General features: G+C 45.5%; 1 protein-coding gene across 3 annotated transcripts; it reads left to right on the forward strand.

The window, feature by feature from the left end:
* The first annotated feature begins 5,582 nt into the window (after positions 1 to 5,582).
* Positions 5,583 to 15,361, forward strand: LOC133148310 (uncharacterized). 3 transcript variants are annotated; one of them, XM_061271402.1, is made up of 3 exons: positions 5,583 to 5,783; positions 5,895 to 7,342; positions 15,204 to 15,361. In XM_061271402.1, the coding sequence occupies exons 2-3, from the start codon at positions 6,080 to 6,082 to the stop codon at positions 15,225 to 15,227; spliced, it is 1,287 nt and encodes a 428-aa protein (XP_061127386.1). In that variant the 5' UTR covers positions 5,583 to 5,783; positions 5,895 to 6,079; the 3' UTR covers positions 15,228 to 15,361. The 3 variants fall into 3 exon arrangements, with proteins under 3 accessions (XP_061127386.1, XP_061127385.1, XP_061127388.1); XM_061271401.1 differs by lacking the exon at positions 15,204 to 15,361 and adding an exon at positions 12,321 to 12,771 and having other exon boundaries at positions 5,895 to 12,209; XM_061271404.1 differs by lacking the exons at positions 5,895 to 7,342; positions 15,204 to 15,361 and adding exons at positions 10,150 to 12,209; positions 12,321 to 12,771.
* Positions 15,362 to 16,473: the final 1,112 nt, after the last annotated feature.

A 16,473-nucleotide genomic window follows, 5' to 3' on the forward strand; every position in this document is an offset into this window, starting at 1 on the left:
GACGCATCACACGCCCTGTGCGCTGATGGAACACACACACCGTTGAGTAGGGGTGTAACGATACATCGATACACATCGATTAATCCATATAATGCTCTACGATTTATTGGCATCGATGCTAAAGGTAAACATCGATTTATATCGCCGTGTTTGACCTCGGACATTAGACGCGACTTTATTTTGAAATCCAGTTCATTGTTGCTTGCTTCCTCTTTCCGGGAGCAGGGAGCACAGGGCTCGAAGCTTATTTTTTGCCCAAGTTGCCCTCGGGCAAGTTGGAGAAAATTTTACTTGCCCGAAACAAAATTTTACTTGCCCGAATTTTTTTGGAGTGGATTTTTACTTGCCCGACACATTTTTGCAATAAAAAAGACAACACTATAAGTTTTGCCTTCATATGCCTTCGTATCCGCCAACCGGAAACAAGCTCTGCTGGTGCGCAGGCGCAGAAGAGCCAGGGACGGGTGAGAGAGCATGCATTTAATTACGAAGCGCTTTGCCGTTATCAATGTATTGCAGACTTACACGAGAAACTAACCGCTCCCTAGAAAACAAAATGTCGGACCAGAAGCGGCAGAAGTTGCGAGAAATTATGCACAAAATCGTCTTTTTACAGCTTGAAAACATGGTATTATGGCAGGGCAAGTTCGGGCAAGTGAGGAAAAAATTCTACTTGCCCGTCTGCCATCGCTACTTGCCCCGGGCAATCGGGCAATCGTTAGTTTCGAGCCCTGCACGAAGAAAGAATCCGATCTGGCGAAAGCCCGTGCGGCTCTGGACTCAGAGGCCACAGAGCGTGAACGTCTGCAGGTGAAGTTGTCCAAGCTGAAGATTGATTTTGACGAGCTGGAAGCAAGGTGAGGCCCGCCCGGCCATTTTATCAAAAATATGCCAACAACAAAATGGATAGTGGATATTAGTGCTGACACAATTGCTTTGCTGCTGGGGCCACACCCCAAGGAAAATCCTCCTCGTGACTAATTGCAGCTCAATTGGACTTTCAGTTAACCATCCCATATGTGGGACTCACGATGGGATCACCGGTGTTTGAGTGATGTTCCAGTTATTTATTTTCTTTCGCAATTGTCATGGTGATGATACTAGCCAACTTACATTGGCTCCCGGTCCATTTAAGATGTGACTTCAAGGTTCTTCTACTAACCTATAAATCGCTGCATGGCTTAGCGCCTTCATATCTCGTCGACCTAGTTGTTCCTTATGTTCCGTCTCGTAACCTTCGTTCGCAAAACGCTACCCTTTTAGCGACACCGAGGGCCAAGAAAATGTCTGCAGGCTCTAGAGCATTTTCTATTCGGGCTCCAGAGCTTTGGAATGCCCTACCAATGGATATTAGGACTGCTACCTCAGTAGAAACATTTAAGACACGTTTAAAGACACATTTCTATGACATGGCCTTTAACTAACCTGTAGTGGCCGATTCGGCTGGAGTTTGTTTTCTCTCCCTCTCCACCCCCTCCCTCCCCCCTCCCCGGCCGGGGAGGTGGTTAGGTGGCACCCATGCTGACAGCGGCTATCTGGATTCTCGTGGGCCAATTCAAGTTTGCCGCAGAATTCATCCTGAAGGCCCACGAGAGTGTCACGGTAATCAATCTTATCTGGAAGATCTCAGATACATGGTGCTCAATATTTCAATGACGTTTACATGCATCAGATCTGGGCGGCTGACGCTGGCCGAAACCACAATCCTCCCTCTGATCTAGTCTGGGAGACACAGTCCAACTGGGGACCCGTAGGCCAGGTCCACTTTACCTTGATCAACGCCAACGGAGAGGTGACACATCTTTCAAGCGACAAGAAGCAATATTTCTCTTTTGACGTCCGTTTTTCTTCCAGGAAATAAGGATGAGCAAAGCCACTGGCGCACGTTTGGAAGATGATGATGGAAATTCCACTTCCACCGTGGGATAGAGGAAATGGAATTTCGGTTTCTTGTGTGTCTTGACATATGAAGGGATTGACAATAAAGCAGACTTTGACTTTTGACATGGTCACATTATAAAAATATTGTATAACAATACAATTAAATGGGCTTTTTTTAATAAAATCTGCTCCGACCTGTTGTGAAATTTAATTGAAATAATTGAAATAAAGTTGTTGTTCTTTAAAAATGATTAAATTCGTCTTTTTTCATTCTGTGTAATTGCATTCTGCTGTATGCACCAAAACAATGTCAACTTTCATTTACTGGAGCACTACAAAGCACCTCAGTTTCCAGCAAACTGCCCCAGCTCCAACTTTAGCAAGGTAAGAACCAGAAATGGAAAACCACCAGAGGTGGGAGAAAATACAGACACTGACACTTTCCATAATTGTTTGCTAGCATCGGCTTGACTTTTATGCGTAGGTTGAATAGATATTTGTTTTTTAACTGACCTAAATATTCTTTTTTCCAGGAGGCTTGCCTGCACAGGCTGGCCCAAGGTCTGTCCACTTACATAATTCTTCTCAAGCACGTGGAGAAGGAATATCCCGGCAGTAAAATTCTGTCTGAGGCCAAACACTACTCTGAACTCCTGCTCTACAATATCAAGCAAAAGGTTGGCCAGTGTGACAATTTAGGGATAGGAAATGAATTTTGCTGTTACTATAATACCTATTTTGACATTGTGTTGCTTACTCTTGTCCGGCAGATGAAAAAAACAGAAGAGGTCACAGGCCTGAGTAGCAATGAGGAAGAGAGCCTATTGAGGTCACTGTACCACCCCGATGCTTTCCACAGAAAGATGACGGCGCACAACATCCTGCGGAAGCTCTACATCTTCATTGTTGACGGCAAGAGGGCGCTGAGGCGCAAAGAACGGCGAAGGGGAAAACATGCCAAGGTCTTCGCCATGTTTAGTTTATTGCGGTAGTCACGTCCGCCACTGAAGCCCGTCGGAAATGTTGGGCAAAACATGAAGTGAATTAAGTTGTTGGATCTGCACTGACGTGTCGTAACCCACTGACGGATTGATGATGTATTTGTTTTTGCATGACGCACTGAGTTTTTTAAATTTTTTATTCTGTAGATAACCTATTTATTGCTCATTCAAAAAAGCCATTGTGAATCTAAGACCTTATTTATTGCAAACAGTCGTATTAATTATTTAAAGAAGATATTTATTACATATTATTGTTTTTATACTTGAAGGCATGATAATTATATTTATTTTTTAAACGGAATGTATTTTTAAAACATGAATAAAACTATTTGTTTACTTGTGAATTGAACTGCTTGATTTATAACACTTTGGCAGGTGTCTTTTGAGAATTTCACTTATTAGATTGAACTACAGAAATCTCTTTTTCTGAGATTCAAAGACATCGTATATATATATATATATATATATTTGCAAAACTGAAATATCGTAAGGCCACTTATGGGCTTTACTGTCAGACATTTATTGACAAAAACATGGAACAGACTTCAAGACAATGTCGTAACAATAACAAATAAATATCTCAGACCAAATTGACTTTCAGGTGGCCAACTCGTCGTGGTCTTCGGGTGGAGGTTGTTGATGCAGGTGCACGTCATCCTTCTTCAACCCCAAAGTAAACTGAAACGAAGCAAAAACAGCCAACGATACATATGTCATTGTTGTTTTTGACTTAATCTGCCATTTTTTTTAAGGTTCTCTTTCTACATATTTACCAAACACAAGCGATACATTAACTTCAATACAAAAAAAGGGCACTACCTCAAATACAACTTAGAAAACAGTTTGACTGAAATGGTAGTCATTCAATAAATAAATATACGCACATTTTCTTTTTCAAATTGCAGCCTTTGCGGTTTTGAAAATTGCAGTTGATCACATTGCAACGTCGACTTGAATTCTATTCATCTCTCAGTTTTAATGCACAGACAGACACACGAGAGAAAACGCTGACACAGAAGCAGTGGATGACGCAAATCCGTGTTGCCGCAAGCAGACCTGTTGCTGAGATTGTCTCATGTGTTGAGACGAGCGACACTAGACGGTGTTCAGGTGAACGTCACCACCAAGAATTTACCGATAACGACAGTGGAGTGGTTTTCACTACAGGTAAACAGCTGGCAAATGTGACAAAAATTCCAAAATCTCGTAGAGAAAAGTTCCTACGACAAATAAAAGCACAAGAAAAGTTAAAAGAAAAATTGGAAGTGAGACGTAAAAAACAGGAACTAAAGAGAATGATGAAAAACTCTAAAGAGAGGGAACAGTACAGTCAAATTGCAGAGGTAAGACAAAGGAAATTGGGTTATATTAGAACCCGTTATCAACAGGACAAGCGTTTTTGTGCCAAACAAAAGTCCTATTTTACACAACGTTGTCAGACGGATCATGAGTTTAAGAAGAAAAACCTTTCCCGTTTCTCACGTCGTTATAGGACAGATGAGTGTTTTACGATGAGACGACGCGCTTACATCACAGAACGTTACCGTGACGATGTTGGGTTTCGAAACAGGCAGCGCTCTTACATGACACGCCGTTATTTAAACAACCCTGAATTCCGATTAAAACATCAGGAAATCATGAGGCGCATAATGGCAAAAAAATCTGATTCACTGAAGACCAAAACAATGCGCAGAGTAAGTACGCTTTTGAAAAAATACTAAGTCATAAACCGACTATGTAGGGAGCGAAATGACTGTGTGCTCATGAAAGCTGTTGAGGTATTCAAAGCCCAAATTAAGAATGGCCCCACATTTGTCTGCACTGTTTGCCACAGAGCATTGTTTCCGAACCAAGTACGCGCTTGTCAACGTAGATTTTATAAGAAAAACAGACATGTTGTTGCAAGTTGTCTCACGGGACAATTTGTCCATATCTGTGATGATGAATGTCAGGCCTCGTGCAGCGTACCAGCTGAAAGAAAACTGGAGTGGATATGTCACACTTGCTATAGTCACCTCAAAGATGGTAAAATGCCTGCACTTGCTGTTGCGAACAATCTCACACTCTCTGATATTCCAAAGGAACTGTGTGGATTGAACATACTGGAGAGACACCTCATTTCCAAATGCATATCATTTGCCAAAATTGTACCTCTTCCCAAAGGTCAACAACGAGCCATTCGTGGAAATGTGGTGTGCGTGCCATCGGAAGTACAAGAGACGGTCAATGTCTTGCCCAGACTAAGAAGTAAGTCACAGATGTTGAGAGTGAAACTGAAGAGACGGCTTTGCTACAAAGGCCATCAGTTTTTTCAAACTGTCACTTGGTCTAAGCTAATGAGCGCTCTGATGAAACTGAAACAAGTCCATCCACAGTACAGAGACATAACCATTCGCGACGATGCGGACCTTTGCGACCCAACCCTCACTGACGATGAGAGCAGCTCCGATGAAGCGCAAATGAGCGACAGTGAGTACAATGAGGAAGCTCTGGAGGAGATGTACAGATTTGAAAGTGATGCTCTGTGTGGGATGAACAGTGACTCTCAACATGACAACAGTGGTAACAAACAGCAACAAGAAAATTCGGAAGACGGTGATCAACCAAATGGTGGAGTGATACTTGAATCATGTCTCCAACCCAATGATGTGGCAGAGGAGATTATGAGTTTTACAGAGGGCATTTATTGTTGTTCTGCCCCGAAACTTGTCAGTTTGACTGTATTATATTGGTTTATATTGCGTTCGACAGATAGACTTTTATTTTGAAGGCGATGTCTAGCAGGAAGTCGGCCGTCGGCCATTTTCGTCGTAATCACAACAAGCCGTGTGCAGCTAGTGCTAGTTAAGTGTTCATCCATGGTCATCCTTGTTTCTGTTTGTGCCTTCGACATCATCGTCTGTAAGTTTCCATTTATACTTTAAAGCTCTATCATATTTTCGTATTATTTATGAGGAGTCTTTATTGTAAGTATGAATGTTTATGTCGTATTTTTTCCGTATCGCTTTTCAGTTTTACTCCATGTTTTGGGAGAACACTGCAATAAAAAGGAGCTTTGGAAGCTATACCCTGACTCAGTGTCTACCTTAGCAGGAGTTAGGCTTACTGCTGAATTGGTGTTAGAAACACACACAAGGAGAGCAGGAAAGTAAAAAGACGATACGCAGCTGGCAACACAATACACAGCAGCAGACTACATGAACATGGACAACGATCAGAAGAAAAATACTACAATAAAAGGCTTCAAGTCATCTCAAAGTGGATCGTCGGTCAGTCGTAAAAGCTCTAGCTCAACCAAATCATCAGTCAGCGCTGCTGCTGCAAAGGCAAGAGCCAAAGCAGAGGCTGCTCGTGCACGTGCAGCATTTGCAGAGCGTGAAATCAGTATCAAGGTGAACAAAGCAAGACTAGAAGCCAGCCTCGATGCCTTGCAGTTGGAAAGAGAAGCTGCAGCTGCTAATGCCCAGGCAGAAGCTTTAGAGGCAGCAGCGGAGATTGAGGAAGAGGAGCTCCGTAGCAAAAGGAGCTTCCCTGTCGTGGAGCAAGACACACAAGAACGCGTAAGCGAATATGTTCGTGACCAAACTACACGTTTTGACAAGCTCCCTGAACCTGTAGTCTTCTCAGAGACCGCAGAGCGATCTATTGAGCCTCACCTTAACGCGCCAACACCATATGTTCACAAAGAAGAAGAATATATTATGAAAGATTCTTGGCCAGCCCCACCTCAACTTCAACAGAGACCAACATCACTTCAGAGTTCTCAGGCAATACATGAATCCAAATCATCAGTCCAACCGCACACCCAAGAGAATTTCCAAGTCAAAAGAGAGAAAGACACTTACAACACCAATCCCACATCCAAGCTAACTTTCCCAAAGTACTCTGACACATCTCACATGTACCGAACCAGTCCAGAGTCTTCAGTTATGTTGGACATGGCAAAGTACCTGGCACGCAAAGAACTTGTTTGCACGGGCCTATCAAACTTCGATGATCGTCCTGAATCGTACAGAGCATGGAAGTCCTCCTTCTTCAACACGATCAAAGATTTGGATCTGACAGCTAGTGAACAGTTGGATCTGCTTTCAAAATGGCTTGGAAAAGAATCATCTGAACACGTGAGACGTCTGAGAGCAGTTAACATTGGCAACCCAAATGCAGCTCTACGAACAGCTTGGGAAAGACTTGATGAATGTTTTGGCGCTCCAGAAGTCATTGAAAATGCGCTTTTCGCAAAGCTCGACAACTTTCCTAGAATCTCGAATAAGGACAGCCAAAAATTAAGGGAACTTGGAGACCTGTTAAAAGAGTTATTGTCAGCAAAAGAAGATGGATACCTGTCAGGCTTGGCATTCTTGGACACTGCTCGTGGCATAAAACCAATCGTGGAAAAATTGCCATTCAACCTGCAAGAGAGATGGCTTTCTCAGGGATCAATGTACAAGCAAGATCACAAGGTCAGTTACCCGCCTTTTTCTTACTTCACCTCTTTTATCTGCTACCAAGCTAAAACAAGGAATGATCCCAGCTTTACCCTTTCTGGAAACAACCTAACATTTGAAAGAGCAATGCCGAAACATAAAGCTCCTAGAACAGTGGTTTCAGTGCACAAGACAAAAGTTTCTACTGATGTTACACAAGATGAAACAGCTTCCGAAGAGGACGTGTCGAAGCAATGTCCAATCCATAAAAGGCCTCACCCTTTAAAGAAATGTCGGGGCTTCAGGCTAAAAACTCTTGCAGACAGAAAAGCATACTTAAAGGAACAAGGCATTTGTTTCAAATGTTGCTCATCATCCTCCCACCCAGCTCGTGATTGCAAAGCACGCCTGAAATGTGACGAGTGTGACAGTGAAAATCATATAACGGCTCTTCACCCTGGTCCACCACCATGGGCAGCTAGAGTCTCAAATTCCCCGAAGAACGATGGCGGGGAGTCAGAGTTGGAGGAAACCACGAGAACTCCAGTCGTAAGTTCTCTGTGCACCAAAGTGTGCGGGGATCATCTCAAAGCAAAGTCGTGCTCAAAGATCTGCCTCGTTAAAGTATATCCAGACAATCAACCAGAGAAAGCCAAAAAAATGTATGCCATGCTCGATGACCAGAGCAACAGATCTCTAGCTCGGTCACAGTTTTTTGACATCTTCAAAATCGAGACAGACGCATACCCTTACACCCTCAAAACATGTGCTGGCTTAGCCACAGTCTCTGGCAGGAAAGCAACCGGCTACCATATCGAAGCAGTTAATGGTGGCGTTAACTTGTCGCTGCCAGAACTCACAGAATGTGACGATTTACCAGACAATCGTGACGAAATACCAACTCCAGAGGCTGCTCTCCACCACCCCCATCTAAAAAGTATTGCCAGCGAAATCCCAGCCTTGGACGACAATGCCCAGATCCTTCTTCTGCTGGGTAGGGACATTCTTCGCATTCATAAAGTGAGGCAGCAGATTAATGGTCCTGGAGATACTCCTTTTGCGCAAAGACTTGATCTTGGATGGGTGCTGGTGGGTGACGTGTGTTTGGGAAAAGTCCACAAGCCTATCATTCACAGCTACAAAACAAATGTACTAGAAGATGGAAGACCTTCGCTGTTCAGGCCATGCACGAGCCACATCAATCTCAAGCAAGCGACCAGTCCCAGTTTCGTCAATGGTCTTTCTCACAGTTCACCAGATGACTCGCTTGGCCTTACAGTTTTTGCAAGGACTGACAATGACGACAAGCGAGCCTTCTCCATCGAAGATGAACAGTTCATCAAAATAATGAATGATCAAGTTTTCCAAGATGAGTGTAACAGCTGGGTGGCACCTCTCCCTTTCAAGACACCCAGACCTCCCTTATCAAACAACCGAGAGCAAGCTATGACCCGCCTTTCATCTCTGAAACGCACTCTGGAACGGAAGCCAAAGATGAAAGAACAGTTTGTCACCTTTATGCAAAACATCTTTGACAACAACCATGCTGAACCAGCCCCTCCGCTACAAAAGGGAAGAGAATGTTGGTACTTACCAATGTTCGGAGTCTACCATCCCAGAAAACCTGGACAAATCAGAGTTGTGTTTGATTCTAGTGCACAATCCAATGGCCTCTCACTCAACAATGTCCTGCTCACCGGGCCAGACCTGAATAACAGTCTCATTGGAGTTCTCATTCGCTTCAGGAGGGAGAAAATAGCTGTTATGGCAGACATCGAACAGATGTTCCATTGTTTTGTCGTAAGAGAGGACCACCGAGATTACTTGCGCTTCCTCTGGTTCCGAGAGAACGACCCCAGCAAAGACATTGTCGAATACCGGATGAGGGTACATGTATTTGGCAATAGCCCTTCCCCAGCCGTGGCCACCTACTGTCTCAGAAGAGCAGCCCAGCAGGGAGAACAGCAATACGGGTCAGACACCAGACACTTTGTGGAGCGAGATTTTTATGTCGACGATGGCCTGGTCTCAACACCCACCGAAGAGGAAGCAATTGCTCTGCTGCAAAAGACTCAAGCTTCTCTGTCGGAGTCAAACCTGAGACTCCACAAGATCACGTCTAACAGTGTTAGAGTCCTGACAGCATTTCCAGCAGGGGACCATGCTAAAGACATTAAAGATCTCTATCTCGGAACAGAAACGGCGCCCACCCAAAGAAGTCTTGGTTTGAGCTGGGAAATCAAAATAGACACTTTCACCTTCCAAGTGTCAGTCAATGACAAGCCATTCACACGTCGTGGGATTCTTTCTACAATAAACAGTCTTTTCGACCCGCTTGGCTTTGTTGCTCCTGTGACCATTCAAGGAAAGTCACTATTGAGAGAGCTTACTCTTGAAGGAACTGAATGGGACGTTCTTCTTCCCCAAGAAAAACTTAAAGTGTGGGAAACATGGAGAGATTCTCTTCAGGAATTGCAACATCTTCACATTCCTCGTGCTTATACCACCACTTCTCCTTCCAAGGCAAAGCAAAAGGAGATCTGCATCTTCTCTGATGCCTCTACAAAGGCTATTGGTGCTGTCGCATACCTCAGAACAACTAACGAGGATGGCCAGATCCACGTGGGCTTCATCTTAGGAAAAGCCAAACTTTCTCCTCCCAGCGAACCCACCATTCCCAGACTGGAACTTTGTGCGGCAGTGCTAGCTGTAGAAATGGCTGAACTCATCGTTCAAGAGATTGATCTTCCACTTGACGCAGTCACCTTTTATTGTGACAGTAAAGTGGTGCTGGGATATATACATAATCAGTCAAAACGTTTCTATGTGTATGTCCACAACAGAGTTCAAAGGATCCGGCAATCCACAGACCCAAAGCAATGGCGGTACGTGCCTACGGAACACAACCCAGCTGACCATGCCTCCAGATCGGTTCAAGCTTCCATCCTCACACAAACCAACTGGTTCACAGGTCCAGCCTTTCTATACAAACCACAAGCAGCCACTGAGCATCAACAGTCATTTGAAATCATCGATCCAGACTCAGATGTGGAGATCCGACCACAAGTAACAAGTTGCGTGACGGGCCAAAGAGACAAGCGCTTCGATCCAAAGAGATTTGAAAGATTCTCATCTTGGAAGTCCTTGCAAAGAGCAACTCTTCTCCATGTAACTCGTTCTTTTAAGTCAACAGACCAGGATGTCACTGTATGTTCTGGATGGCACCAGTGTTCAAAGCCTCACAGTGTCGATGAGTTGTCAAAATCATCTGAAGTCATCCTTCGTGCTGTACAAAGAGCCTGCTTTTCTGAAGAATACGACTCCCTCTCCAAGGGGCAAGACGTTAACAAGAAAAGTTCATTGTCAAAACTAAATCCTGTTATAGCCCCAGATGGCTTGTTGAGGATTGGAGGGAGACTGAAGCTGGCAGATCTCAGCGACCCTGAAAAACATCCAATCATTCTGCCAGGTAAACATCATGTGTCCACATTGCTCATAAGACATCATCACGAACGAGTTGAACACCAAGGCCGAAGTTTCACAGAGGGCGCTGTACGAGCCGCTGGCATTTGGTTGATTGGTGGTAAGAGACGCATAAGCAGTATTTTACATGGATGTGTCACCTGTCTTAAACTTCGTGGAAGAAGAGAGAGGCAGAAAATGTCGGACCTTCCCCAAGAACGGTTGAGCACTTCACCTCCCTTTACATACACTGGTGTGGATGTCTTCGGTCCCTGGTTTGTGACAGCAAGGCGCACAAGAGGAGGCTTAGCTCAAAGTAAACGATGGGCTGTTCTGTTCACATGCTTGAGTACCCGCGCCGTCCATATAGAGGTGATTGAGTCCATGGATACTTCCTCCTTCATCAACTCCCTGAGAAGGTTCTTTGCAATCCGTGGCCCTTCTCAACAGCTACACTCAGACCGTAGAACCAACTTCATTGGTGCTTGTAAAGAGCTGGAGTTTGAGAAGGTTCTGAAGGAATCAGAGGTCCAAACATACACTAACAGTCAAGGTTGTTCATGGCATTTCAATCCACCTCATTCCTCACACATGGGTGGTGCGTGGGAACGCATGATCGGAGTCGCAAGGAGGATTTTGGATTCAATGCTGATGCGTACTCACTCCTCAAGTTTGACCCATGGAGTCCTGTGCACTTTTATGGCAGAGGCGACAGCCATTATCAACTCTAGACCGCTTGTTTCTATTTCATCTGATCCAGATGCTCCTCAGATACTCACACCGGCAATGCTCCTTACTAACAAACAAAGTATTCTACCTCCATCTGGGAAGTTCACCGACAAAGACTTGTTCAAGCAGCAGTGGCGCGAGGTACAAAGGTTGGCTGATCAATTCTGGAGTCGCTGGAAGCGCGAATACCTGCACACTCTGCAAGTTCGACACAAATGGCAGGAATCGAGACCTAACATTGAAGATGGGGACGTCGTTATGTTGAAGGACAGTAAAACGTGTCGTAACGACTGGCCCATGGCCCTTGTGACTAAGACCTTTCCTGGACGTGATGGAAGAGTTCGCAAGGTCGAGATGAGAGTTGTTAAAGATGGATCCATGAAGAAGTTCTTTAGACCAGTTACAGAGATTGTTCTGCTTCTGAAAAGGCAGGACTGAAACATTTAACTGTAGGATGTTCTAGTTCGATGTGTGGCATCTCGTCAGATACCAGGCGGGGAGTGTTCTGCCACGAAACTTGTCAGTTTGACTGTATTATATTGGTTTATATTGCGTTCGACAGATAGACTTTTATTTTGAAGGCGATGTCTAGCAGGAAGTCGGCCGTCGGCCATTTTCGTCGTAATCACAACAAGTCGTGTGCAGCTAGTGCTAGTTAAGTGTTCATCCATGGTCATCCTTGTTTCTGTTTGTGCCTTCGACATCATCGTCTGTAAGTTTCCATTTATACTTTAAAGCTCTATCATATTTTCGGATTATTTATGAGGAGTCTTTATTGTAAGTATGAATGTTTATGTCGTATTTTTTCCGTATCGCTTTTCAGTTTTACTCCATGTTTTGGGAGAACACTGCAATAAAAAGGAGCTTTGGAAGCTATACCCTGACTCAGTGTCTACCTTAGCAGGAGTTAGGCTTACTGCTGAATTGGTGTTAGAAACACACACAAGGAGAGCAGGAAAATTGTGTTGCTCCTGCAGAAAGAAACAACCCAGTAAGTTTTTTCAAGACTCCCAAGCTTGAGGCCATGGCTTTTCCGGTGCAGTTTCCCACTGGTCAGAACACCCTCGATGAAGAGAGAGCAATAAAACTCACACCAAGCAAATATTTCCAAACCCGTCTGTGTTGCGTGGATGAACGCTTTGCTCGAGATACCAACTACTTGTTCTTTGCCCAGTTTGTGACTGAAATTTACCAGGCAACGTCGAGCATGACAATACAGCTGCGCAAAGGTAAGCCTTTTACCAGGGATGGTCGAAGGATAAACAATGCCATGCTTCAGGACAAACGTGAAGTTGAGAAACTGGTGCGCAGCAAAGATGCTGTCCGATCCATGACACCGCTGAGAGGTACGCCGGCCTATTGGGAGAAAACCACCAAAGATCTTTTTGCTATGATCCGGCAGCTGGGCACACCCACGTTCTTTTGCACATTTTCTGCTGCCGAAATGCGTTGGGAAGAGGTCATCACCGCCATCAAAGCGCAACAAGGTGAAGTAGTGAATTTCGCCCAACTTGACTGGGCTACCAAGTGTGAGATCCTACGCAGCAATCCTGTGACGACGATGCGCATGTTTGACAAGCGTGTGGAAGCTCTGTTCAGAGATTTGATCCTCTCTCCGGCGCAACCGATTGGTGAGGTCGTCGACTACTTTTACCGACTGGAGTTTCAACACAGAGGAAGTCCTCACATTCATTGCCTCATATGGGTTCGAGGTGCCCCTGTATTTGAGGAAGCCACGGATGGAGCCATCTGTCATTTTGTGTCTCGCTACATCTCGGCCGAGCTGCCGGACCCGCAGAAGGAACCGGAATTGTACAAAAAGGTCACAGAGGTTCAGATGCACAGCAAAAGTCACTCCAAATCGTGCGTCAAACACCAAGGTGCAAATTCCCGCTTTGGATTCCCCAAACAACCGTGCGATGAAACAATGATCGTCAGACCTGCGCCCGTCGACGACGACAATCGAGATCAACGCAATGACGATCGGTTGGCGTCGAATGCCAAGCTTGTTCCCGTGCTAAATCTGCTGAATGAGCCTGAAACGGCATCCCTGACTTTGCCTCAGCTACTGGCTAAACGTAAGCTCACCGGTGACGAGTACATGAACTGTTTGCGCATGACGGCCTCGTCGAGTTCTGTCGTGCTTAAGCGAGAACCGAAAGACTGCTGGGTCAACAACTACAACCGCCATTTGCTTCTTGCCTGGGATGGAAACCTGGACATCCAATACATCCTGAATGCCTACTCTTGCATCGCATACATCTGCAGCTACATCAGCAAGGCTGAACACGGTCTGAGCCAATACCTGAAATCGGTCATTGAAAACTCCCGCTGCGCGAATGTCAACGAGAGCGATGAAATGAAGCAAATTATGCAAGCGTACTCCAAGAAAAGAGAAGTGAGTGCTCAGGAATGCGTCGCACGTGCGTGCGGCTTGCATATGAAACAGTCCTCCCGCATGGTGGTATTTGTACAAACGAGTGACAATGCGCTGAAAATGAGTTATCCTCTCTCGCTCCTTGAGGGCAAAACGCAGGAATCTCATGAAGTGTGGATGACTGGCCTGCCGGAAAAATACAAATCCAGACCTCAAACAGAGGAATTTGAAGTCATGTGCTTGGCTGATTTTGCATCAATGTGCAGAATTGTTTATGGCAAACAAGCCAAAGGTAAGAATGTTTTGCCTCTGCTGAACGACATGGGCTTTGTCCAGAAAAGAACAGAAAAACATGCGGTCATCAAATACTGCAAATACTCTGAACAAAAGAATCCGGAGGATTATTACTGCTCCTTGCTCAAGCTGTACCTGCCTCATCGTGCTGATTGCCAATTAAAATCTGAACGCTGTCCTTCCTATCAGTTGTTTCATGATAACGCCTGTGTACAGTTACCGTATAACGACTCTGTGGAGCGCGTGTGCCAAATTGTCAGAAGGAACAGAGAAAGGTATGAGAAATACAGTCGAGACATTGACAACGCCATCCAAGAGGTGGAGGAGAGTGGGCTCGTCATAAACGAATGGTGCCACCTGGCTCCCGAGAGTGAGTTGCAAAGACTCGAATGCGTTGAGGAAATGAACGCGAGAGATGAACCGAACGACAACGTGGAGGAAAATGTCCCGGACTATAACGTCAGGTCCAAAACAACGCAAATGTCCATCGTGACAGAGGCTGCAGCCATCGATCCCGCAGTGTTACGCGACATGTATCGTAACCTGAACCAAAAGCAAGCGTCCGTCTTCTACAAGGTCAGAGATTGGTGCATAAAACGTGTGTGTAGCTCAAAGCCCATTGAGCAGTTCTTCTACCACATCAACGGTGGCGCCGGGACCGGCAAATCGCTCTGATCAAGTGTATCCACGCAGAGGCTACCAAAATACTGCAGAGACTACCACGACTGGCTGAGGAGGCCGACATTTCCAAGCAAACGGTTGTTCTCGCAGCTTTCACTGGCACGGCGGCGTTCAACATTTCCGGGGCAACGTTGCATTGTCTACTCAAACTGCCGAGAAGTCTCAAACCCCCGTACCACGGGCTGGGCAATAAACTGGACGAAGTCAGAGCCGAGCTGTCCATCGCCGAAATACTCATCATCGATGAGATTTCCATGGTGTCGAAAGACCTCTTTGCCTACGTGAATGCCAGGTTGAAACAAATCAAAGGAATTAATTTACCTTTCGGTGGCATGTCTGTTCTTGCTGTTGGAGATTTCTTTCAGCTCCCTCCCGTGAGACAGTCCAAACCTCTGTGCGTGTACGATCCTACGCGGCTGGACCACTGGCGTGACGACTTCAAAAAGATCACGCTCACCGCCATCATGAGGCAGAAAGACGATGTCGCCTTTGCCGAACTGCTGAACCGACTCCGCGTCAAAGAAAAGTCAGATGAACTGTCGGAAATGGACAGAGCTCTCCTTGCCACGAGGTACACTTCCCCAGAAATGTGTCCAAAGCATATTCTGCATGTTTTTGCCACCAATAAACAGGTGGATGGCCATAACTCTGCGATGCTGGAACTGTTTCATAAGGACATTGTGCAGATTGACGCGGATGACTACAAGAAAGACAAAGGAACTGGCAGAATGGCAAGGCAAGCTTCCCCTGTGCAAGGCGCTAAGAATGAGCTCCCGGACTCAATCAAAGTTGCCTTGGGTGCTCGTGTTATGATCACACGGAACGTTGATGTTCAATCAGGTCTGTGCAACGGGATGTTTGCAAAAGTTGTCAAATTGGTGAACTATCCAAATGAAGCCCGTGTCCAGAAACTTGGCTTGGAACTCGATCATGTGAGTAACACAGCGCGTGCTGCTAACCCCGTGTACATTGACAGACTGGAGGAGAAGCTGAACAAGGCTGGAGTGACGCGCCGACAGTTTCCCATCAAGCTTGCTTTTGCCTGCACGATCCACAAGGTACAAGGCATGACAACGTCACAGGCTGCAGTTTCGCTGAAAGGTGTTTTCGAACACGGCATGGGGTACGTAGCTCTGAGTAGAGTGACTTCGCTCAGTGGTCTGCATATTCTGCATATGGATGAGAGAAGGCTTCATGCAAATCCACAAATCACTGCTGCTCTTGCTGAGATGGCAGAAGATTCTTTGGAGAGCGTCATGCCCCTCCTTCACGTGATGCCGTCGGTAGATCGGGCAAATCACCTGGTTGTCGTCCATCATAACACCGAAGGGCTGTCTTGTCACGTGCAAGATATCGTGTCTCATCACGAACTGCTTTTCGCTGATGTTTTGTGCTTCACAGAGACACACCTCCAAGGATCAGTGGCCGATGGACGTGCTTGCTTGGAAGGCTACACGATGTTTTGCAGGAACCGAAGTGATTCTTACACAAACTGTCCTGACTTGGCTACAAAACGTGGTGGCGGCGTAGGTATTTGTGTCAAAAGTCACATCGCGGCCCAGGAAAAGAAATACGTTCAGGGTGTGACCGACATTGAATTTGTTGTGGTGATGTTGGGATCACC

This window comes from Syngnathus typhle, unplaced genomic scaffold (assembly GCF_033458585.1).
Source record: "Syngnathus typhle isolate RoL2023-S1 ecotype Sweden unplaced genomic scaffold, RoL_Styp_1.0 HiC_scaffold_51, whole genome shotgun sequence".
Classification (NCBI taxonomy): Eukaryota; Metazoa; Chordata; class Actinopteri; order Syngnathiformes; family Syngnathidae; genus Syngnathus; species Syngnathus typhle.

Excerpts from the sequence above, each read along its gene's own strand:
- LOC133148310 (XM_061271401.1), top strand. The coding sequence starts at position 6,080 with ATGAACATGGACAACGATCAGAAGAAAAATACTACAATAAAAGGCTTC.